Source organism: Antedon mediterranea, chromosome 9 (assembly GCF_964355755.1).
Source record: "Antedon mediterranea chromosome 9, ecAntMedi1.1, whole genome shotgun sequence".
In the NCBI taxonomy this organism is placed as follows: domain Eukaryota; kingdom Metazoa; phylum Echinodermata; class Crinoidea; order Comatulida; family Antedonidae; genus Antedon; species Antedon mediterranea.
The window spans coordinates 9271850-9296567 of NC_092678.1; the positions used below are offsets into that span (position 1 = coordinate 9271850).

Consider the following 24718-nt stretch of genomic DNA (forward strand, 5'->3'; position numbering starts at 1 on the left):
AATATATTTTTGAAAACTAATTTTTCCTAAAACATCTTTGTTGTGTACGACAGCTTAGCAGAGCTAACTAGAGTGAGTAAACTTTCTAATACGATCTCTTGTCAGGTGCCCTTCTGCAATCGACTGATTATTGTACAGTGTATTGAATATGACCTTGTTGTACAGTATCCTTTCATTGATGTTTCGAGTTTGCTTGGTCTTGTTTCTTCTACTTATACTTTCTATTTATATTTGCTTTGGCGTAAAAGGCGTTTACTTTTCACGTTTACTGTCAGTAGTGGTGATATGCTGATTAGGTCCGAAAATCTTTCTCCCATTTTTAATGCAGATCCCCTCCTCCCCGAAAATTGGTTATTTTCCCCTGAAAATCTGAACAATTCAAGCCTAGTATATAGCCTAAAATGACGCAAAGTATTTATTTAAACAAAAGTATTCTTTAGGCCGTTGTTTTCACGAATTAACAGCCATCAATCAACTGCCGGGCCAATCACACATGTGATATTGTATTGTTTTATTGATATGTCGCATGCAACAATGTGTCTTAAATTAAATGTGGTATTAAATTCTCTATCTCTGTCCAATTATACACCTGCCAACTCTCACGCATAATGTGCGAGTCTCACGCATGAGGGCTGATTTAATAAAAAAAATTATTTACCTGGAAAAAAATGTAATTTAAAGCAAAAAAACTCAAGTTGTCTGTCAGACAATGGTTTTGGTTAACATTTCTTTTCTTTTTTATAAGTGAAATAATTTTTTTGTTTTTGTTTTTTTTACAGACGTGAATAACTTGGAAATGAAATGATTAAAACTGCAAAATTACCTACTTTATAATCTTCATTTTTCATGTTTATGGGGACAATACATCTAATAAATTATTGTTCTTCAGAAATAATGATTTATTATCAATTATACTATCAGTAGTAAACATTTTGTGTAACGTAAATATATAGTCAGCTGGCCTACTGTAAAGATGATATATAGTAAAAATAGACAACGCAACAATGACGTACTGTATGATCGTTTTCTATTTATTTTTTTATTAAATAATTCAGTGAAATGATCATACACGTTTGTTTAGGCAATTGTTAATTAAAATAGATTAATAACTTACTCATAAACAAATAGAATGCAGCAATCAATATAGTCAGCCGCATAACAAGAGGGTCTTGTTAGGGGGAGCAAACAGGGGCTGATCATTCCAGACACCAAGTACTTGAGCCACAGCCCCCCCCCCCCCATGGTGGGGGCTGTGGTGAAGCGAATTTTGGTAAATGACACCCCTAGATCGTCGGAAATGGTACTCTCGCACATAAAATTCATGATAAATGGCGCCTCCAACTAGGCTAGTAGTAGTTGGCCTGGAAATAACACATTTATTGCACAGCAATCAGCAAAATGATCGTACATTTTCCACCGTTAAAAACACAGGTGACATAACATTTGAAAACCTAATCTAACATTGGATCCGCGCCTGGCAAAGGTAGTAATTTTTCCGGTTAGAAGACTGAAAGATTGAGTATTGGAGCGACAGCCAGCCACAGAAGTACGTTCGTTTTGCTGATCGCTAGCGCGTTACATACGATTAGTAGGAGTGTAGTTTTTTAAGGTGGCCTCACACGCACAGCACATCGTCACAATTGTGTATGAGTTGAGATGCCCGCGCGTGTTCTATGGACCGGAACTGCGCTTGATAAACCTGTCTCTTCTTCAACGTATATAAAAAAAACACAAACAAATACGACATATTAACGCAACGTATATTAAGATTAGCCATATACTCGTGTGTTTGAATAATAAACTATACAGTGAAGGAAATGCTGTAATCCCTTACAGGTAGGCAACTCGGCAAATGCATGGCGGCTTAGATAAAAGACGCCAAAAACCACAGTCAACTGACCGCATGTTAATGTACTGATAAGCAGTGCGTCTTCCCACGAGTTTGTCAGTCAGGATTTTGTGTATTTCATATCATCTTACTTGAATATCGTACTGTACTGTGACTCATTTGAAGCCATATCATATATCGTATATTTATTCTTATCTTATATTTTCTTTCTTTTTCTTTCTTCTATCCCTTTGTATTTTATTTTATTTTTTTTACTTGTTACCCAGCCCGATCGAACGCTTCTCAACCCGGTAAAATCCGCCAGTGGGGTATTCCGCAATTCTACAATGCAATGAGCTGGCAGCCATGATCAACAAAGGCATTTCTATTGCCTTTAAAAGTAAGGAAATCAAGGATATCTTCGAATAATATTAGAGGTAATGAAGTCCAAACTTTAATAAAATCGAAAGTCGGCTTTTCGACATTGAGCTCGCAATGGTCGAAACCTCAAATCATCTTGATAAAATCAACGATCTTTAGCACAAAACCCAAGCACAGGATGCTGAATTAGGTTCACGCACCATCTACGCATGTGTGCCACTGTTAAAAAAGTGTTGTTCCAAATAAATATTACATTATATTATTATAGTCGACGGAATTGCATCGGGGTGTTTGGAATGTCGGAGAAAGAATGAGTAAATACTGATGATCTAATAATTAATATGGTGAATGATAAGCTGGATATTGATCTATCCTCCGATCACATAGATCGATCCCATAGCACAGGCAAACGTAACGAAAAGAAATCAAAACCCAGACCCATTATTGTTAAATTTACTTCATATTATTAGTGTTCCATGACCTTCTCATCAAAATTAATGTCTCTCATTGTTGTGCTTTCAGTGACGGCAAAATGTCCGCAACAATGGGGATAGATGCAAACAAGTAACAAGTAACATATCAATACCGAAAGAAAGGGATTGTACAGAGAAGAAAATTAAAGGGTGCGGGACCATGTTTTTAATTCACAAGATCCAAATGAGGCATATCATTTATTTGACACCACATTTTTAAACATGTACGATAAAAACTTCCCTCTTGAACAAAGACTAAATAAGAAACGTAAACGTAAGACTTGGATGACTGATGGCTTTATTAAAATCCACAAAACATAAACACAAATTATATGCAAAATTCCTGCACAACCCATCTGAAAAAAACAAAAATGAAGAAACGTTTCCGTAACAAACTTAACACATTGATTAGACAAGTTAAAATTGATCACTTTAACAACACCTTCTCGCATCATAAAAATGATATCAAAGGAACTTGGAAAATTATCAATTCTTTATTGATAAACCAAAGAATAATCAGCCCGACTTACAAATTATCCAATGATCCAATTTAAATTACAAATTCTTTCAATCAGTTCTTTGGACATATTGGAAATACCCTTGCAAATCAAATACCATCACATGCAACAAATTATAAAGACTACTTACCGAACCCTACTCTCAATTCCCTATTTCTTATCCCTGTTGACGAAAATAAAATACTTTTTTTTTCTCTTTTGTGGCGCAAACACCACTTTTATTCACATTCATATTATCTCATATTACATAAAATCGTATTATTTAACTTGTAAATGTCGTTACAGTTCATAAGTAACATTTTTACATATATGAATTCTGTATTACTCCTTTTTTCATTAATTTTCTTATATTTTGTTATACACTTGACAGGATCATCATTATCATCTATCCCGTTTTAAAATAGTTCACACATTTTCATTTGTTTGTTTTCATTTTACAACCCGGATTATACAATATATTTACCGGTATATACATGATAAAAAAAAAACAATAATAGCTCAGTACCACCAGTAACCCGTATCACTGTAATTCTTTTTCGGTTAATCGTATCAAATTAGAAATTATATTATCATAATCTTATTTCTTAAAGCTACCCATTTTTCTATACTTGTTTCTTTATTGTTATATGTTTCACATTCAATGTTATATAACATATTGCTTTTAAATGAATTCCATAAAGATTTACCCACTGGCTTATTTAGTGCAGATAACATTTTTATTCTATAAATAGTAAATGCTGCAAAAGTGTAAATATATAAAATAAAATACTTAACACAGTCAAATATTTCAAGAATAATAAGGCTCCAGGTTTTGACGATATTAGTACTAATATAGTTAAGCAAACATGTAGCCTTATCTCTCACCCACTTTGATATATTTTTAACCTGTCTATGTCTAAAGGAGTGTTTCCAAACAAATTAAAACTTGCAAAAGTAACCCCCATCTATAAATCTGGAGTCAAGTTAAAACACAATATTCTTTCTGACCATCAATATGGCTTTAGAAAAGGATATGATACTTCAATGGCTTTATTACAACATACTAATTGTATTGTGAATGCTTTTGAAAAAAACCATTTTGCTATTGGAACATTATTGATCTTGCAAAAGCCTTTGATACAATTAATCATAACATTCTCTTATCTAAACTCATTTATGGAATCTGTGGACCTGCACATGATCTATTTAAAAGTTATCTGTCAAATAGATTTCAATGTACTAAATATAGCAATGTGTACCTCTCATTTTACACCAATATCATGTGGAGTCTCCCAAGGTTCACTGCTTGGCCCACTTTTATTTTCTTTATTTATATATAAATGACATTTGTTCATCCTCAAAATTATTTTCTTTCTGCCTCTGTGCTGACGATACTACCCTCCTTTATACCAATCCAAATATTCAGTCACTTTTTGCGGTTGTCAACCAGGAACTGACTAAAGTGTGTGAATATTTCCGAGCAAACAAAGTTTCCGTTAACGTTAAGAAATGCTGTTCTATTTTGTTTCGAAACACTCGCAAACCTGTAAATCTTGATGATAGACATATGAAAATTAATGAACATATTATTCCACTTGTTAAAAATACGAAATTTCATGGTGTTACCATTGATTCAGGTCTCACTTGGAAGCAACATATGAAAGAAATTGAAAATAAAATATCCAAATAATATAAAAATCTTCTTTTCTTCCCAAAGACATTCTTCATACCTGTATTGTACTCTTATTTTACCATATTTAAACTATTGCAATGTGGTTTGGTGCAACACGTACTGTATGAGTCCAACACTAGCAGATTATCAAACAGAAAAAAGTAGTTCGAATAATATCAGGTGCACCACCACTAGCTCACTCAGATCCCTTATTTTCCTCAACCTTTTAAAGTTAAAAGACCTCAACGATCATCAACAGTGTACTTTTCTCTACCCATCGATTAACTCCCTAAACCCACCTCAATTTACAAATGTATTCCAACCAAACACATCTTTTCAAAGTTATAGTACTCGAACTGTATAGGATATGCATATCCCTCTTCATAAAAAAACATCATTTCAATATAACATAAGATTAGTGGACCTAAACTATGGAATAAACTACCTTCAAATATTAAAGATGCTGTATCTAAGAAAAGCTATATAAAGATATATCACATCCAAGTATTAATTTTTATTATATTACATTTTATGATAATACAGTAATTATAATAACAAGAAGACGAGCAGTTCTTAATTTATACCAAAATTATTTTTATAGTTAAACCCATGTTATGTCAATTTATATTTTGTTATTTCTTTTTTTTCTTTTTCTGTGTTGTTTAAATCTCATCTTTGTTTTAGGCATATCTGTCACAAGCTTTTTGCGTTTTTTGAACATGCCTCCTTCAATTTAATTACCTTTCTTTACACCACTTTGTATACTGTACTGTTTTAATTTGAAGAAAATAAATGTTACTTTGATTGATTGATTGATTGATTGATTGATTGACCCAAACTGAAAAGGAAACTCAATCTTCTGAACTTCTAAATGAATATTAAGGAACAATTTTGCTCAATTGCTCAGTGAGCACAATATACAGTCAACTCTCCCAATACCGGACTCTCCCAAAACCGGAATTCACGAAAAACCGGACTTTTTTGGAGGGCCCAATTTGTCCCTATTCTAAATGTACTGTAATTTATTATGAAAACCGGAATACCCAATTCCGGAATCCGGACAAATTATGAAGTACAAAACACGAAAATTAGCGTCTGAAAACCGGACTGACGGTTAAAAAACTCCAAATATTTACGAAAACAACGTAACATCGTCGTCGCTGACTCGGATTCACTACATTCACAATGTACAAAAGCTTTTAACCATACCCTCACCATGCATGAAGTGCGCGACGTTTCGCGGTACGATCAAATAATGTTGCCATGGAGCACTACACTGTGATTGACAGGTCAGTTCATTGTTAACCCACGAGGCGGCAATTGCTTTGTTGCGTATCGAACTGCGGTGGGCTTTTTCACATCGAAGCGCTATGTCTTAATGTCTATTGTTTTTAGCAGGGAGTTGTTAACAACTCCCTGTTTTTTAGCATATGAATTGTTTTTTAATAAAGTTAAATTTAAATTCCTGTGTCTTTGTTTTGTTAAATTATTGTTAAATTCACAATTGCAATAGGACTTTAAAAAGGAATGTTTCACTAAAAACGGGACTAAAAATGTGCATCATTATAAATTTGGAAATCATTATGGCAAAACGTAAACGGAATGAACTTGACTTAACTAGTGTTAATAAACTTTGAAATGTTACCAATTAATTATTGTGTCATTATTGCTTGGCTCGTTTACCTAATCAATTTTCATCATTGCTATCAAATTACGTCAAAATAAAGGAGCTTAAAAAACATGTGGTCTAGGTGTGGGCGTTTTTATTTGATTATGACACCTCTGCACATGCGCATCAATCAAAGCCCTCACCCATGCTGCTGCTGCTAGCTAGCTCACGAAAAACAATAAACAGACCGAAATTATGTTCACCGTACGTAGGCCTTTTTGCCGTTAAAAACACATTGAGAAACAATAATTTACTATTGTAACATGTTTTATTGGTACAGTAAATAATGTAACTTTTAAAAAAGGTAAATTGAATTACTGTAGCTTGATATTAATAAAGTAGGCCTAGGGCCTATCAGTATTTATTTAATTAAAACTAGATTGACACAATCATAGCCTAGCCTAGGCCTTCCCTACGCTAGGAGACCGTACCGGGCAGCATTCGGTGACAACGTGATGACTTTAAAAATATGTTTTCAGGAAACCGGACTTTCGAAAAACCGGAAAATATATGCCCGCCCAAGGGTGTCCGGTATTGGGAGAGTTGACTGTATACCTTTTAAATCAACTCAGAAAACATGAATGCACACAAAGTGATGTCAACGTGTCACAGTTAAATACACCTATAATGGAACAGCAACCACCTAAACAAATAATCAACCTCAATTCCACTCTAGTTTAAAGGGATATTCCAACTGTGAAAACACAAAATCGCTATGTTACTCTAAATGTTGATGATGTACTAAGTGAAAGTCCCGAAGAGGCAAATGATCACATACCTGAAATTGTTCCCCGACAGCAAAAATAATCAGTAACGATCACCCCAATAAAGAAACCCGACTAATTGTGGACTTGATGCTGAAGCATATCAAAACAAGGAGTCTACTAAACACATCAGTCAAGACAATGCGTAGTGCAACAGTAAAACAAGTCTCAGCTGCTCTTAAGGACATGAATTTAACCAGTGTGAAGAACTTTATCATCCACGCTGGAATGAATGATTATGCTAGTTATGATTACACCAGTGACTCTCTATTTAAAGATTACACGCAACTTTCATCAAGTCTGAAATCACGTATAACTGGTAAGGTCTACATCTCTGGAGTCTGCCCAAGACTAGATGACCCTCACCTAAATTTAGATGCTGAAACACAAATTCAAAGATCAGTTCATTGATAATTTCAAAGCATTTAGAACCATCAATGGCCTTGACACCTAAATTTACACAACATGGACTTCACATGAATAAGTATGAAACTGCAGCACTGATAAAGAGCATCAACTCAGCTATCCAAATTATGTTAAAAGAAATAATCCAAGCTTTTCCTCAACTGCACCCTATTGTCAATTCTGTGAAGAAACAGGTCAGTACGTACGTCATGTTTGCCACCATGGTAAACCTGTTCAATGTTGGATCTGCCACCAAGTAGGGCACAAGTCAAAGTACTGCAATGAAAGACAACAATGAAGATAGCCGATAATATTGACTCTGATCATTCTTACCATTTAAACATGTTCTTTTAATACAGATACATCTGTGAAAATGACATTTTTAACAAAAAATGGCATTAGTGTAATCGGCTTAAATATTGTCAGTCTCACAGACAGATTTGATGAATTTAATTATCTTTGAAAAGCTTTGGTCTAATATTAGATTTATTGTTCCTAAAAAATGTAATATTAATAGTGAAGACGGTAAATATTTCAAACCCTAGTAAAATTGCTGCTACACTAAATGACTATTTTGCACATGTTGGCCCCAAATTAGCAGAATAAATACCAAATTGTATACTGATGAAGGAGTCAACTTACCACTAAATAATAACATATCTAATTTAAATTTTAATCCTGTAACAAGGTAAGTTATGGCGTATGATGTTTAGGGGATTTTATCAAAGTCTGATTGTAAAGCAACTGGTACAGATGAAATTCCTGCAAAACTTTAAGCTTGAATTGATGAAATTGTTTATCCAATTACTTATCTTGTCAATATGTCACTCTCTACAAGTACCTTGCCCGGTTTATAAAAATGGTAAAAGAAATGAACCAAAAATTACAGACCCATTTCTGTGTTGTCTATATACTATCAAAAATACTTGAAAGAGTCGTGTTTGATCAAATATACCCATTCCTTAACACAAATGGTCTTCTTTATGATAAACATTCAGGTTTTCGTCCAAATTTTTCTACATCTTCTGCATTACTCGATCAATATTACAGAAAATTGGATTGATGCAATTGATTCTGGACAATATACTGGTGTAGTTATGTTGGATCTTAAGAAGGTCTTTGATACCGTTATTAGATTATGGTATTTTACTTTAAAAGCTGAAACATTTTTTTTTTAGTGAAGATTTAATCAGTTGGTTTGAGAATTACCTCAATGATAGATGTCATGTAACTAATATCAATGGTATAACTTCAAACATTTGTAACGGTGTCTTTGGGATACCAGAGGGTTGGTTCCATACTTGGCCCTTACTTTTTATTCAATAGCCTAGGCTAGGCCTAAATCGTCCAGATTTTCAGGGGAAATAACCAATTTTCGTGGCGGCGGGGATCTGCATTAAAAATGGTGGAAAATCAGATATTGGGGAATTTGGGACCTTTAATCAGCATTTCACCACTACTGACAGTAAACTGTGAAAAGTAAACCTCTTTTTATAATCGAAGGCAAATATACTGTGAGTAAATATAATTTTTTTCCATTGACATTTTGTGGAATAAATACTCATGGTATTGATTTCAATAAGCATATATACCAGCTGAAAAATGGAATAGTCCTACTTTGCGAGCTAACGAACTGGTTAATCTAAATCCCTTCACGTTGTCTACTCTGATCCCTCTGATTGGGGAAGTCTTGTTAAGTGCACTATGTCGCAAGACGTTCAGCATTCGTAGATAAAAGAAAATAAACAATTTAAAGTTACTTGTGATGATATTACACTGTATTATTGTGATTTGTCATTTTATTATTTATGGCCACATATATATTTTGATGGTTTTTATTTAGTTTCACAATATGATTTTTCTTTCATTTAGGTAAATCTTCGTTCTGGTATTCCAAATAATGGTTCAATTGAAACTTGTACAGCAGGAGCAGGCTCACTGCTCGTGGAGTTTGGAACATTGAGTCGATTGCTTGTTAATCCTGTTTATGAAAAGGCAGCACGTCATTCTGTTGAGGTATTATGGGCGCATAGATCAGGAAATACAGGACTACTTGGTAGGTTGTTGGGAAAAATGTAAATAATTTGTTGAGCAACTCAAATTGAGAGAAAATCGGACACAGACAAGCGAGATGTTGAATGTGATAATTTATGATTAAAGAGAAATAAATAAATGTCACTTTATTCTTTCATGTCCAAAAAAAAAATGGTAGCCATATTATGATGTACATCAAATGATGGCTGACATTTGATATAATAAGCCCACACTTTGCTGCCATTTTGTATGCCAACAAAAAAATGTTTAGTTTCCCAAACACACCAAAAATTGACAGGGTCGGTAGGTAGTGTATTTTGTTGTTGGTTGTTATAGATACCAGGCTACTGATATTCCGTGTTACTAGGCCTATTATGTATCAAAACAAGTGGTCTGTAAAGTTATTTTTCTTGTTTTGCCAATTAGAAATTCGCCTAGGCCATCAGGTTTGGCAATTTCTAAAAAAGGAAATCTCAAAAGGTTGCTTTTGTCTAGCCCTATTGTTAAGCTAGTAGTAGTAGTAGTAGTAAGTAGGGCCTAACCTAGGCTATGGCTATAGCTATTAGTAGTGGGTGATTGTCTACCCGTACCCAAACCAACCCGTACCCATGCCAAATTGTACCCAACTTGGCTATAACTCATACCCAAATAATTGGTCAACATTCCCACTTTGGCTAAACCAGTACCCAAACCAACCCGTATCCATGCAAACCTGTACCTAATTATTAGTATTTAGCTTACTCGTACCCACATGGGGCCCGGGCATCTCCACCTCCCCAAAACCAGGTATAAAAAAAAATTGCACAATCATGTTATTATTAATGTTAAATGCACTAGCGTATCTCTCACGTTAAATCTGATTTAAACATTTATGCAGCAGCTCTCTGCCTTTTGTTTTGTATGTACGGTTTCTATTAGTAACCACATTCATATTTCAACCGCATGGTACCATATAGTCCAGTCAATCTAGTGATATTTAGAGGTAAACCCACCACAAATTGCAATAGTAACGAAACATTGATTTTTTTCATTCCAAATGTAGTTTATAATGACATATTAAAAGTCACCGAAAATTGAAGCATTGGAACACTTTATTTTTTACGTAATCTCAACAACTATATAGCGATTTTATTCCGTAAATATTTTTGGGGTAGGGGGTAACATTTATGCCCATAACTTGTGGTTTTATAATCCAATCTCAATAATCTTGATATCAATGTGTAGAATATATATGTCTTTCTAATAATATATGCAATTTAAAAAACCAAAATACAACACCTATTTATATAACTAGAGGTCAAAAGGTTATTGACCTTTTACAAAAACTCATTTTTTTCCATAAAAAAAATGATTAACTGTAATATCGTATGCCATAATTGTGGATGCATTTAATTAAAATTGTGTTTTTTCTGTACCTATCGATATATAGAATAGGAAACATGATGTTAACTAGAAGAATTTTTTAAAGGAATGATGTACTATTCTTATTGAAATTGATTCTTGATCAAATGTAATGTAAACAATTTTGTGGTAGGGGGTAGCGTTTATGCCTATAATCCATTGTTTTATAACCATATCTAATTAGCTTTAGTACCAATGTGTATAGTATATATATCCTACTAATATACATTAAAAAAACAATTAATACAACAGTTATACGTAACTAGAGGTCAAAAGGTCATTGACCTTTTACAAAAACTCAAATTTTTCCTAACAAAATTATTAACTGCAATGTCTTATTCCATAATTGCCGATGCATTTGATGAAACTTGTGTTTAGAGGTAACATTTATGCCTGCCAATAAAATCTAAATAACTACAAATGTGTATAATATGTATTTCTTACTCTAAAAACTAATTGATACAACAGTTGTTATGTAACTATAGACTAAATTATGTTTATTTATATATTGGAAGTATTTGGTGCAAATAATGTTTTTCCTGTACCTATTGTATCGTCATGAAATAGGAAAAATGATGCTAGCTAGAAGAACATTGGAATTCATTAGCGGTATGTACTACTGTATTGCTGATTAATTAATGAGTCTTGATAATTTGGAATCAACTCATGATTTAGGCCTACTATAGATAGATTTTTGATGATTTTAGTATCAACGAATGTACGTAATGACAAGTATTGGATCTCCCCAGGGTTGCGTCCTCTCTCCTCTCCTGTATATTATATACACGGATGACTGTCGCAGCAAACAGGACAATAGTCATCTTGTCAAATTTGCTGACGACACTGTCTTGCTGTCTCTCCTTAAAAATTCACAGGACGGCCATGGTTCCGCATTAGATGGAAGTCAATGTGACCAAAACCAAGGAGATGATTGTAGATTTTAGGAAGGAGAAAGGACGCAGCCCTCTGGTAGCCCTCATAAATGACGAACCAGCAAAATTGTCCATTCCTTTAAATACCTAGGACAATCTCAGCTGGGAATTAAATACAGAGGCAATAGAGAAAGGGCACCAGAGACTTTATCTGTTAAGGAAGCTGAACCATTTTAATGTCGATAAAGTAATTCTCAGGGTTTTTTATAATTCCTTTATTGAGAACGTTTTAACTTTTTTACTTTATATGCTGGTTTTTTAGTCTTAGGGTCAAAAAGAGAAACTCACTACAAAGAATTGTTAATTTAAGTTCTAAATTAATAGGTTGTCAACTTCGTAGCTTATCTTCCTTCTGTGACATGCAAACTCTAGAAAAAAGTAGAGCTATTCTAAAAAATGTTAACCATGCCTTGTTCAGTGATTTCGAGCTCATGCCTCATGGGCGTCGCTTTCGATGCCTGGCATGTAGAACACACCGTAAAAGAAATTCTGTTTTGCCAGTTGCCACCCGACTCTTAAATTCTTGAACTTTGACTCTTGTTATATTGTACTGTGTATTGTGATATTTTTGTATATTTTGTAAGATCATTTTAATCCAGACCTTTTTATTTGAATTGCCCCGTGTGGGATGATATTGTTTAATCCTTCAAATAGAAAAGGACTCACAACTATGTCATCAGTATCACTTTCTTGTTCGGGTATCAGTACAGTGCAATGCCGTTGCATTCACCACATGTAGTTATAGTTACCCCTGAAGGCTTCAAGGAGATACTCAGGTGCTGGCTTTAAGTCTGTGTGTAGAGGAACCATGTTTCCATCATCTGATCTTCCATCCCCAATCTTCGGTACACATATCAACCCCACTCCATTGCTAAAAGATAACTTGAACTTGAACATGATGTTATGTACCTTGGTTGTGGTACGATTATGAAGTTATATATGCAAGGTTGTACTTGTAGATGGGATGGAGTCAAAGGCATTCAACGTTCTTCAGGTCGTCTATTGTACAGACACACTAAATCATTTTCTCATCCTTTGTAGCTTGTTTGCATCTGAAGACTACAGCATAATGTCAGAAATAAGTGCAATGACAAGCTTTTTTTAGAGCCACTTGTTTTCCAATTCCGAAAACTCTGTATGTTTTGTCACCAGTATCGCATGAGCAAACAGAAGGTTATCACAGATGTCTCTCAAATGTACTGTTTGAACCAGTTTGATAGTCCAGCATCTCAGCTCCAGTCTAAAGAATATCACAAGATGTTTTAAATGCTTGATTGCAGAGGAGCACTAGATAGATCCGTGTCATCGGATAATGACAGATGTTTTCCTGTTTGCTGATTCAATGGTTTTTTGTACTATCCGAAATAACATCTGCATCAGCAGCTGCATTCACTCATTGCCATTTTGTTCAAGTACCGGTACTAATTACGAAGATTTATAAATTGTCGTTTGTTACAGAAAGTGATCCTATTTTGTGGAACATGTCACTGGTAAAATGTACAGGGATACTACCACCTGACCCGCCTTACCATGTGCGCCATCTTTGGTGGATGAGCCGCTTTCATAATCATCAAAGACTATGATGGCAGATCGCATCAAGTCTCTACACTATTCCATGGAATGCTGTGCAGTAGAGCACTACCATCTAGAATGTAGGCCTATCGGACATCATTCAGTGAGTTGGATGTGTTAGACTATTCATTGTTTCCACATGGCATCATGTTGGTTTATTAGCTGAAAGTATTGTAAGTTGGTTGTTTCAAAAAGTGCTGGTGGATAACAAAGTTCATGTTCAAAAACTTCCTTGTTGTCACCTCGAGTCTCCTCTGGAACTGTAGGATCGATGCACACATATTTGCCTGTATGTACTTTATTGCCAGGATCTTGAATACATTGCAAGACTTTCTGGCCTAACATCCGTCCAAAATATTCAATGCTTAATACCACATTGCCAATATTCCGAGTCACCTGCAGTAACTCCCGTGTCAATGGTATGAAGTCTCTGAGTCGTAACCAAATGGATTTTTCAATTGCTATTGTGTTCCTGACGTGTGGTCAAAGTTCTTATGTTGGCCGCTGCTGGAGTAACGCCCTGATACTATTGCGAGGCATTACATTCAACGCAGATTTGGTCTGGATGTACTCATTCCTAAATCTCTTGTCAAACCTTTGGTTTTCTTTGAGGCTTTCATAGAAACCTTTTCAATCACCAGGTCTGTTGACAATCCAGCCCAGATGGTCCGAACGTCATACAACATGGAGGTCATTGTCAAACTGCTGTTGAACATCTTTGTATTTCTACTGGTTAAAAAATCGTTAAAATACTTACACATCCCAATATAAATACTGTAACCATGGCAACACAAATGCCATCTGGAAAAAAATGGAATGTAGATCATTCAGAAGCAACAGGAACAGGAACTCATATGCATCTTGAGCTGGTCATGTGTATCGCTTTGGACTGAAATGTTTACCCCAGGGTATCCCTGTGTGTATACCAATGTTGTTTACAGCGAAAACAACATTTTTAGCCAAAATTGACACATTATGTTGTGTTTTTCTGCAAAAATGACATGCTAAATAAAATGTTATGACTATAAGTTTGATATCACTGAATAGGAAATTTAATAAGCTTTCGGATGACATAAATCACACTTGTATATAATGTATTTCAAATGGTTAAATATATGTAATTAATGGGGCATATTAATTTTGACTTAAAATGACTTTTATTGACCTCTGACCCCTTGACCCAATACTTGGATTTTCGTTGACTTTTAGTATGTCGTTCTACACTTTATATGGAATTCAAAAATACTTACTTTGTTACTATTGCAATTTGTGGTGGGTATATCATTAGATTGACTGGACTAATATTGTTCCTATGAGTTGACAAACATGGAGCCAGAACCAAAGAATACAAAGTGGCTACAAAATACATTATTTTCTTATTTTATCAAGTCAAGCTGTGAGTATTACACTTCATTGATTTAAGTAATATTAATAAATTAAAATACATAGTCTTTTTATCAAGATGCCATTTATGAGCTTTTCATTCTTCATGTTCCTAAAAAATTAGGTACTTTGTTTTCAACTATTTAGTTCAAAACTATTGCGTTACAAATTCGGTAGAAAGACGGCACACACAGAAAAAATAGACCTAACCTACTTTGTTAATCATATTTTTTTAGTCCCTCATCAAATTCTTACTTAAAATTTATACGAAAATTAGCGAGATTTATGTGCCCGTAAAGTGAATCAAATGACCTAAACTACTCCAAAAAGCCACAGCTTCAGGGGGATTTGCCATCTTCCCCCTGCATTTTCTAGATCCGCCTATGGTACCCATTGGCTGACTTACTTACCAATTTGATGGCGCAAACCTAGAGGTGTGATTATTTTTTAATTTAAATCTTTTTTTTATTTTACAGGTCTCGGAGAAATGTGTGCCAATCAAAATGACTATTGATTGTAAACATCTTTTAATTAGGCATATTTATTTGTTAACATTCATTTAAATGTAGGCCTAATATTTTTTTTATAGAGAACGTACGTTTGGGTTTTTTATTTATGTAAGAGTCATTACAAATTTTTTCCAGCAAAAAACATCCCTCTATAGTTTTAATACTGTCTTAAAAATCATGCACCCTCTATAAAGTTTTCTATCGCTCGTCTAGTTATTTCTATCTTAGAAAGTTGTTTTTATTAGCAAAATGGCGCAATAAGACTATGTGATGTCATTGAAGTTAAGAATCAGATATTTGGCTGATTCGGAGGATGACTTTGATGTCAATAATTCAATTCAATCGTTTCGTCAATCAGTGTCAGTCAGTTCCGATAGTGATTGTTCTTTGGATGTGGATGAACCTGTAAGCCAGGTTCATAGGATGAAACTATAGATATGTTTGTGGACAGTGATGGTGAAGCAGGCATTGACAGTGACGATGAAGCAGTGAGTTCTGATTGTATATCAGTTGAGAGTGAAGCCGTTCTTACTGATCAAAATAAAAGTGATTCGGATGATGAGCCAGTGCAAGTTGTGCACGGTCGTGGTAGACGTGTGGTGCATGTATTCGTGGTGACATACGTGTAAGAGGAGGTTAGAGCGGCTGGCCTCGTGCTAGAGGACAAAGGTCCAGTCCTGCAAGAGATCAGAACACAATTATAAATTGGGACATTGACCCAAATGATAGTTTTTAACCAAAGCAAATTCCATTATCTGGTGGGGAACGACTCAAAGTTAGCATTGGTGATAATGCTTCAATTGAGGAGTTCTTTTTTTAGTACTTTACTGATGATATATTTTCACATTATTGTACAGGAGACTATTCAGATATGCTCAGCAGTTCATCAATGCAAACCGTGATCAACTGAAAATCGATCCGACGTTTTTCGGTTTACTTACTGATGGGTATTATTCACAAGCCTAGCTAAAAAAATGTATTGGAACACTGATGATTTAGTAGAAAGACCTATATTTGGCCAAATAATGAACAGCGATAGGTTTTTCCTGATAATGAAATTTCTACATTTTGCAAACAATGAAGACCCAGCACATGACCCCACGGATGTCAATAGGGACATGCTCTACAAAATTAGGCCTCTCATCAGAAAGGTTCGAGAACAAAGCAGCGTGTTTATTCGCATACACGTTTTGAAATCAAGTTTTATGAACTACAGTATGTACATCCGATGGCGTATGTCTAGGTTTTATTGTACATTCAGCTGAGAATATTTTCAAAGATAATCCAGTACTGTATTCCTATAAAACATGATGCACACATTGTATACATCTCCAGCTCTGGCTACTTGATCATAGTACATACCTTTGTGGCACTGTCAACCCAAAGCGTTTACCCCAGTGATCTAGGAGTCGCAAACATGTTAGCGGTAAAGTTCTGGGTGCTGAAAAACAAATCTAACAATAAACCAAAAGAAGTGTGCATGCTTAATACAGAAGGCAGGGCCGCTATGATCCCAACTACAAAAAGTGACAAAGACAAAAATCTTATTCACAAGCCATCATGTATAATTGCGTATAATCACAACATGGAAGGAGTTGATATGGTGGACCAACAGCTGCACAGCGTGAGCATTGTAAGAAAAACATACAAGTGGTATAAGAAAATAGCTCTCAGAATGTTCATGCAGTGTGCTCTAGGTGCTCACAAACTCCGGGGAAGTTCAGGCCATCTACCAATGATGTTTTGGCTGATTTCAAAGATCTTTTGATAGTATGTGTGTGTTTAAGCCCTAGATTGAACAAAGATGAAACACGTCATGAAATATTACAAAGTCTAACTGGGAAGCACTTCCCCGTGAAAAGACGGCAACACAAAAAACAAAAAAGACAAAGTGTGCTGGGCTCGTGGACATGGCACAAGTGCTGGAAGAGAGATCAAGACAGTGTGGATTTGCAAAGATTGTCGAAGTAACCCAGGTTTGCATGCTGATAAAGATTGTTTCAGGGCCTACCACACAAAATTGGACTATTCAAAAGAGGATGATGAGTAAAAGAAAACCAAAAAATCACAGTTTGTTTCACGGTGAACAATCGGTATTTATGTTTATATACGAGAAGTGTTGATAATAAATGATTTTGTTGAAAATAAAATGTTGTTCTTTTTGTATAAACAATAACAATTAATTCTAAATTTTCATATATTATTCATATATTTCTACTTACCTTCCTCCAGTAGGAAAACAACATTCCGTAAGCATTCCGTATAGAAAGCAGTTTTTATCTTTGATTTGGTCAAAACCAAAAGATTCAAAATGGCCACCATGGTGTCACATAATACGCAAATTACCAAAATGTATGCGCCCCAATAGGGCAAGATCGTGTTCATCACAACACGCAAAATAAAATTCCGTAACAATAATAGTTAGTTTTTCAGTCTACAATAGTAATTTTTTGGAAAATTTAATGTGTTTATTTCTACGATTTTGCCCTAAAACTTTGATTTGTGCATAATTTTTATAAAACAATAAAAATAATTAAAATTTGTATTTGTTATACGTATCTTCATCAGTATCCAGTTGGAAAAACGCATTCCATAATAATTTCTTATAGAAAAAACAAAGTTTTTATCATTGATTTGATAAAAAACAGGAAATCCAAAAAACGTGTAACTGTAGACCAACCCTTTGCCCACCACAAAAATAATTTATCTCAAATAGTATTTTTTTTGCAATTTATTAAAAAATCATATGTTTTTCTTAAATCTATATTATGCACAGAGGTGGGACTAATGCTGCCCCTATTTTAAGCAAAAATCCTGCAAGAAGGCTATAGGATCGAATTACTCATAGATTTACGTGTTTTTGCTGATCAGGATTCCTTTTTATAAAAAAAACCACGCATTTATAGGATGTATGTCAAATCACATTATCTCACATTATTGGATTAATATTATCATCAATTAAACTATTAACATTATTTACTATAAATTAGTTATTTCAAACAATAGGCTGAGTAGTTTTCTGACTACTCTGCCTGCTTAAATGAGGTTTTTGCAGTTTGTTTTATGGTATAATAAAAGTCTTAATTGTTTTATATTGTGTGTATCGAGCGAAATTGATGCTGGAATTAAGAAAAAAATAGCATAAAGGGAAAATAAATTATGAAAAATAAAAGCCAAATTACATTCATCTTTTTTATAAATTTTATTGCACAACAATTAATATAATATAATAATAATAAATTTTAAATGGGTAATTATCGTGTATAGAGAAACACCATATCCCAAATTGTCATTGTAATATATAGTCATATTGCTCATTTTCCTTTAAAACATGACTGCAGTCGAATTATTTTTATGCTTTACTACTAATTAATTATGATATTTGAAATTGTTACAGAATTTATTATTTTTTATTTTTAGGAAATGTAATTAACATACAAACAGGAAAATGGATGGGTCAACAAAGTGGAGTGGGAGCTGGACTTGATTCGTTCTATGAATACTTGTTAAAAGTATGCTCTTTTCTTCCTTATTAGTTATTTACTTTCATGACTGTAAAGTCTAATTCTGTTGCACACACTGCATGGGATTGTGATGTAAGTTGCGCATCACTTAAAATTGTTTTTTAGTATACTTTTCAGACCATGCTAGTGTTAAAAAGATAGGACAGCATTTTTCAAAAGCCGGCGAGCAGTCTTAAAGAAACTCAAATTGCATTTTCTCGAGAACTACTTGTCCAAAAAACTTCGTTTTTGTACAAGAGGCAAGAGTTATAATTTGTGATTTGTAATTTTAGAACATAATTTGATTTAATGTGCACATTTTTTGATGCTAGTAGTTTACAAAACCTATTTCTTTTCAAATTCACTCGTTTGATTTTCGCGTTGCTGTTCTATTGTTAGTCAACTGAAGCTATTGTTAATTGAAAGGCTTGTTACATAACCATTACACCAAACTCGCATACACATGCTTGTAGTGAAATTAGCATAAATCACAAACAGCATTAATACACACACAAATATATATATATTTTTTTACCGGAGAAATCTTATGTAGGAGAATTTTACAGTAGGCGGAGGTATGCACTCTAGGAGTGGCTTTCTAGTTTAAACATTTTTTTTGGTAACTTCTCTATTGTGACAATAGACAAACGATACAAAAATACTTGCATTAGCGACACTTTCTGTATATTTTGCCAACCACCCACAATGCGACAAAATAAACAATGGCTTTTTTGTTCCATACATCAGATCTTGCACCCAGAATATATGGATGCAAAAAGCTCATTTGCTGTTACGTTCGATTCTAGACTAAACAGGATTCATAGCCTACAATTTGTCACGCAGCTTAGCAAACATCTTGGCTCAGTTGCTTAGTGTATCATCATTATAGAGGATTATAGTGAATATTAATATACTACACTATAATATGGTATATACTGTAGTACTGTAGTTTACATTATAGCGTCTGATTGTTTTTTTTCTACTGTATCAATACCACATATACATTGATATATTTAATTTCCTAGACAAATTGCTGTAAATAAATATAGATAGAGCTAAAATAAGCATTGAATTTGCCTTCTCACCAAAAGTGTGTTTTTTCAGGGCTTCCTCTAGACTTACGTTCGCATTGAACTTTGAACGCAAAACAAAATACCGAGTAAATGATCAAACAATCGACGGTTCCACACAGAGCATCCGCATCTAACATACATTATCGTCCTTTAAATAGTCCACGTGTGTGAGGAGGAGAAAAAAAGTGTGATCATTTTGCTCATTCATGGTAGCATGCTCCATGAGAGTGTTTTTTCGCGCCAATTAGCGGTGCCATTTATCATGAATGTTAATGTGCGAGAGTACCATTTCCGGCCATCAAAGAGGTGTCATTTAACAAAATTTGTCTCAGGCCCCACCAACTACTTCGGCTGTGTTTATACAACACCCTAAATTTGAACACGTCTTTAATTTTTAGCGTGTTGCACGGGCCGAGGTCAATCCCAAAAAAACCTTGCAGTTATACATGAAATCAAATACCGTGTTATACCGTAGTTCATAATCCTAAGTTGTACATATACTTGCATGCATTATGAATTAATATGAGTTTATATTAAGGATTTTAATAAAGGATGATTTCGTTTAAAATTTAGTTTATTCAATTATTGATTTTTTAAATCTGCTTTTGAAATTAGAAAAAAAATGTTTTATAATTAGGATAAAACTATGCTACATTTTGCCAAATTATGCCAACATTTGATTAGCGTTAATGTTAAGTGCTAAATCGGTTAAAATATGCAAAAAAAAGCACAATTATCTACTAGATTTGGTCAACATTTTCACAGCACATACTTTTATTTAACGAGAGGTCAAAACAATACCCTGAGGACACTTCCAACACGCCAACAGCAACCGGGAATCCACAAAATGGCTTTTTTGCAATTAAAATCTCATTACACGGAATCTCTTCGATGTTATACAACACACTTCTCGTAGGCGTGTTGAATATGCGTGTAATAGCGTGTTGTATAAACGCGCCCTTAGTGTCCAATCTCTCCTCCACAAGTGTGTATTCCCTCAGGCATCTTAATAACACAAAGGGAAATTAAGTACACTAACAGAAATTCGATCCATTTTTTTCAATTTGTGCTGTAGAGGTTGGATATAGGTATTTTTTTTAAACAGATAATGAGCTAGCGTTTTCAGTCGCCATCTACAGTATTATGTACAATCAACATTATTATTGTAGTTTAACTACCACCACCCCTCCCTGAATGACATGAGTAGTGTTGTATAGTTTCAATCAACTATTGGCTGTGACAGTTTCAAAAAGTATTAAATGGAGTTGGATAGCCGAGTGGTTTGGACACTTGACTGTCATACAGATAGACCCGGGTTCAATTCCCGACAACTCCCAGTCCACTCAGCTGTAAATGAGTACCTGGTTGAAAATACTAGGAAGAAAAAAGGCGACGTGGAAAGGAACTGGCCACCCTACCACATAATCCCGAGGCTTAGTACAATGAGCTCCTAACAGCTCATTCCCCTACGTTCAGAGAACACGGGACTCACAAAGTGGTATATTATTAAAACATGAAAACAATTAATATTTCGTTATTAAATGGATAAAAAATATATTTAAAATCCATAACTTTTTCCCCCCTTATTTGCTTATTTTATTTAACTTATTTTGTACTACTAATTTGCATACTTCCGAGGTGTGTGACAAAGGTGTGATTTTGGGAATTACTGTTGGCAATTAGGAACCTATATCTTGGGTCATTTGAGGGCAAAACAAAGTTTTTACAGACATTTAATAGTCACATTGTGTATCTGTAGCATTGAGAAATGGCGTCAAAGGTCAAATGTTGTACTTCTGGTCTTTTTTTTTATAAAATGTTTCATTAGAGCAAATATAAATATATACATTCCATTCCCATGGACCCAACCCCCTATTTCATTAATAATTGTTTATTTGTAACAGTTTATTTTGAAATCCTTTTACCTAGTAGTATACCTGTTTAGTGTATTTTATTGCCTTGTGAAAAACTTTGTTTGATTTGTATCAGTAGGCTATCTAATAAATATAGGAGAGCCTTATTGTGATTCTCTATTGCCTACTACACTCTCTTATGTCCTAGCTCCTAGACTAGCTAGGGCTGCTAGGCCAGAGAGCCAGCCTACGTAATAATAATAATAACTTTATTTGAACAGACGCTTTTAGAACAGCGGCACACGTTTTATGACGGTGCGTTCATAAGTTTAAAGAAAAAGAAAAGGAAATGAATTATACAATAGTTAATTAACAAATTAAAGTATGAAAATAAACTTTAAGATCAACGAATACAGTAAACAAAAATAGAAATTTAAAAAGATTTACAGAGATGTACACCAGTCTTTCTCTGCAACATTAAATACAATATACAGTGAAAATTAATAAACAAAATTATAAAGCAACAATGCAAATTAGCTCTTTTTTAACTCTGATCTTTTTTTCCAGGCAACTTTAAGGAAATTCTTACAGTATTTGTCAAATGCTGTCAAGACAGCTTTACTAGGATCCAAGTTAATATCTCCCCCTAAAACTATAGTAGTTTTTTCATTAACATCAGCATTTATAAAATGTTCCCATGTTGCAGACTCATCCAAATTTTCAAGGTCATTATTTAGCTTCACTAATTGGATCTCCCTTATAGCATTAAAAGCTTGGCAATTAAATAAAAAATGCTGTACATTTTCTATTTCACCACTCTGACATATAGTGCAGTGGCCAGATATTTCTTTAGACCATTTACAGGTTCGTCCATCTAGAGGTAAAGTGTTGGATCTTAATTTAAATTTTAAGCTTGCACCTGTGAAATTGGTTTTATCAAGAAGATAACTCTCAAGGCTAGGACTTTCTTTTAGTTTGGAGTAATACATTTTCACTGATACGGATCGTATACAGCTTTTTTGCAAAGGGAGACACCAGTAGTACTACTACTACTAGCTCTAACTAGGCTTTTCTTGCCAGCTTGTTGAATTGTATGTTCTCTGCTTATATATTAATTATACTATTTACTAGCTGTGTATATATAGTATAGTGAAATAATAAATACCTTATATTTTATGGTTTACTGATCATCCGTCTGTGTGTGGAGCTACCCACAGTGGCCCCACTGTGTTCTGAATAGCATCGCATCTATATAGGCTTTTAGTACCCTACCTACACTACAGATAAAGTAGTAGTTTCACTCACTCTGTGTGTTCAGGCTGTCAAAACATCCTAAGTTTTATTAATTAGTTTTTTGTACTCTTGAATACATCAAAATGTTGCTTGAATGCTTCTTTATACTTTTACCTGATCTGCTGTAGTGAAATTATAGACACATACAAAAAATTACTGTTTTTGAACTGGTTACTGATATCAAAGAGGGTTTAGTATCTTTCAAATATCTTAAGTAGTTTATCAACTTGTTTTTTATTTCAGTCATTTATCATGTTTGGTGAAGAAAGAGACTTGCAGTTGTTCAATGAAGCATATGAAAACTTAAAGAAATTTAATAGAAGAGGGTAAGATCAATAATGAAATATAATGTTGTTACATTATAGCTTTTAAGTTGTTATGATGATCATAGAATAAAAACCAAACTTTATTTTTTTATTGACACTTGGTAAAAAGTTTAACTCACTGTGTTTTATTTTGATGTCGTTTAAGTTGATCCTGTAATTTTACCATGCTCACTGTATAGTATACCAAAATTATATACTATGACACAAATGTTCTATAGATTTAAAAAGTTATTGCCAAAAAACAGTATTTTGTGACAGGAACGAATAGGATTTTATTTGCAAAATGTTGTCATCCGCAAATTGTTTGCGATGGATTTCCCCAAGGTGGCGCATTTGAATAACCTCCAAACACCATTTTAAAATGAAAAAAAAATCCATTCCAAGTCCATTTTAATTCAGGTCATTGGTGGTATAAACAACTTTCTAGGCTCATATTTCCTACACCTTACATTTGCATGTACAGTATAAAGTTAAAATTAAGTTATAATCTAGTGATAAATTAATATTGATGTTTAAAGTTTATTATTCATTGAAAAGAATGAAAAGGTTTTCTTAGTTTGCATGTTTACCCCAACTTCTTACCATTTATACAATAGGAGGCCTGAATGTAATTCAGGAGTAGGTGAAACCCCTATGTATGTTAATGTGAGAATGGAGGATGGTAAGACGATTAATTCATGGATTGACTCGTTACAGGCAGCATTCTCAGGAGTTCAGGTATCTATAGTGTTTTTTATTGCATTTTAATTCTTGTTCTTCCTATTTTAAAGATGTATTGTCTCCCAAAAACATGAAAAGGAAGATTACTAAATCAGATTTCGAATGAGCCATTTGCAGTTTTAAAAAGCTATTCACTTCTGCAGAAAAAAACTTTCACTTACATTGTGAATACCCCAGTAAAGAGACGTGCGCCGCGTTATTTGTATCTAATGAACTATTTTCACTTATATCTGTTTACGTGAATACACCATGCCTAGAAAGAAGCTAGGCCTACCGTGGCAAGCACCAGCTCGAAAATCAAATCACAGCCTGGAATTAGCCTAAGGCCAAGCAAAACAGTCGTGTAGTTTTTTTTTGACAAGATATTATAGGCAGAGTGTTATTTTGTTTTTTTTTTAAATGGGACTGCGGTGTAAATGACCAGGTGCAT

At 34.1% G+C, this 24718-nt stretch overlaps 1 protein-coding gene across 2 annotated transcripts in view; it reads left to right on the plus strand.

The window, feature by feature from the left end:
• The window catches only part of LOC140059424 (ER degradation-enhancing alpha-mannosidase-like protein 1), an 81848-nt gene that overhangs the window by 20492 nt on the left and 36638 nt on the right, over positions 1 to 24718 (plus strand). For both annotated transcript variants that reach the window (XM_072105331.1, XM_072105332.1), the window contains exons 5-8: positions 9562 to 9745; positions 18941 to 19032; positions 23486 to 23568; positions 24165 to 24285. In XM_072105331.1, the coding sequence (XP_071961432.1) occupies positions 9562 to 9745; positions 18941 to 19032; positions 23486 to 23568; positions 24165 to 24285 (480 nt within the window). The remainder of the gene's footprint in view (positions 1 to 9561; positions 9746 to 18940; positions 19033 to 23485; positions 23569 to 24164; positions 24286 to 24718) is intronic.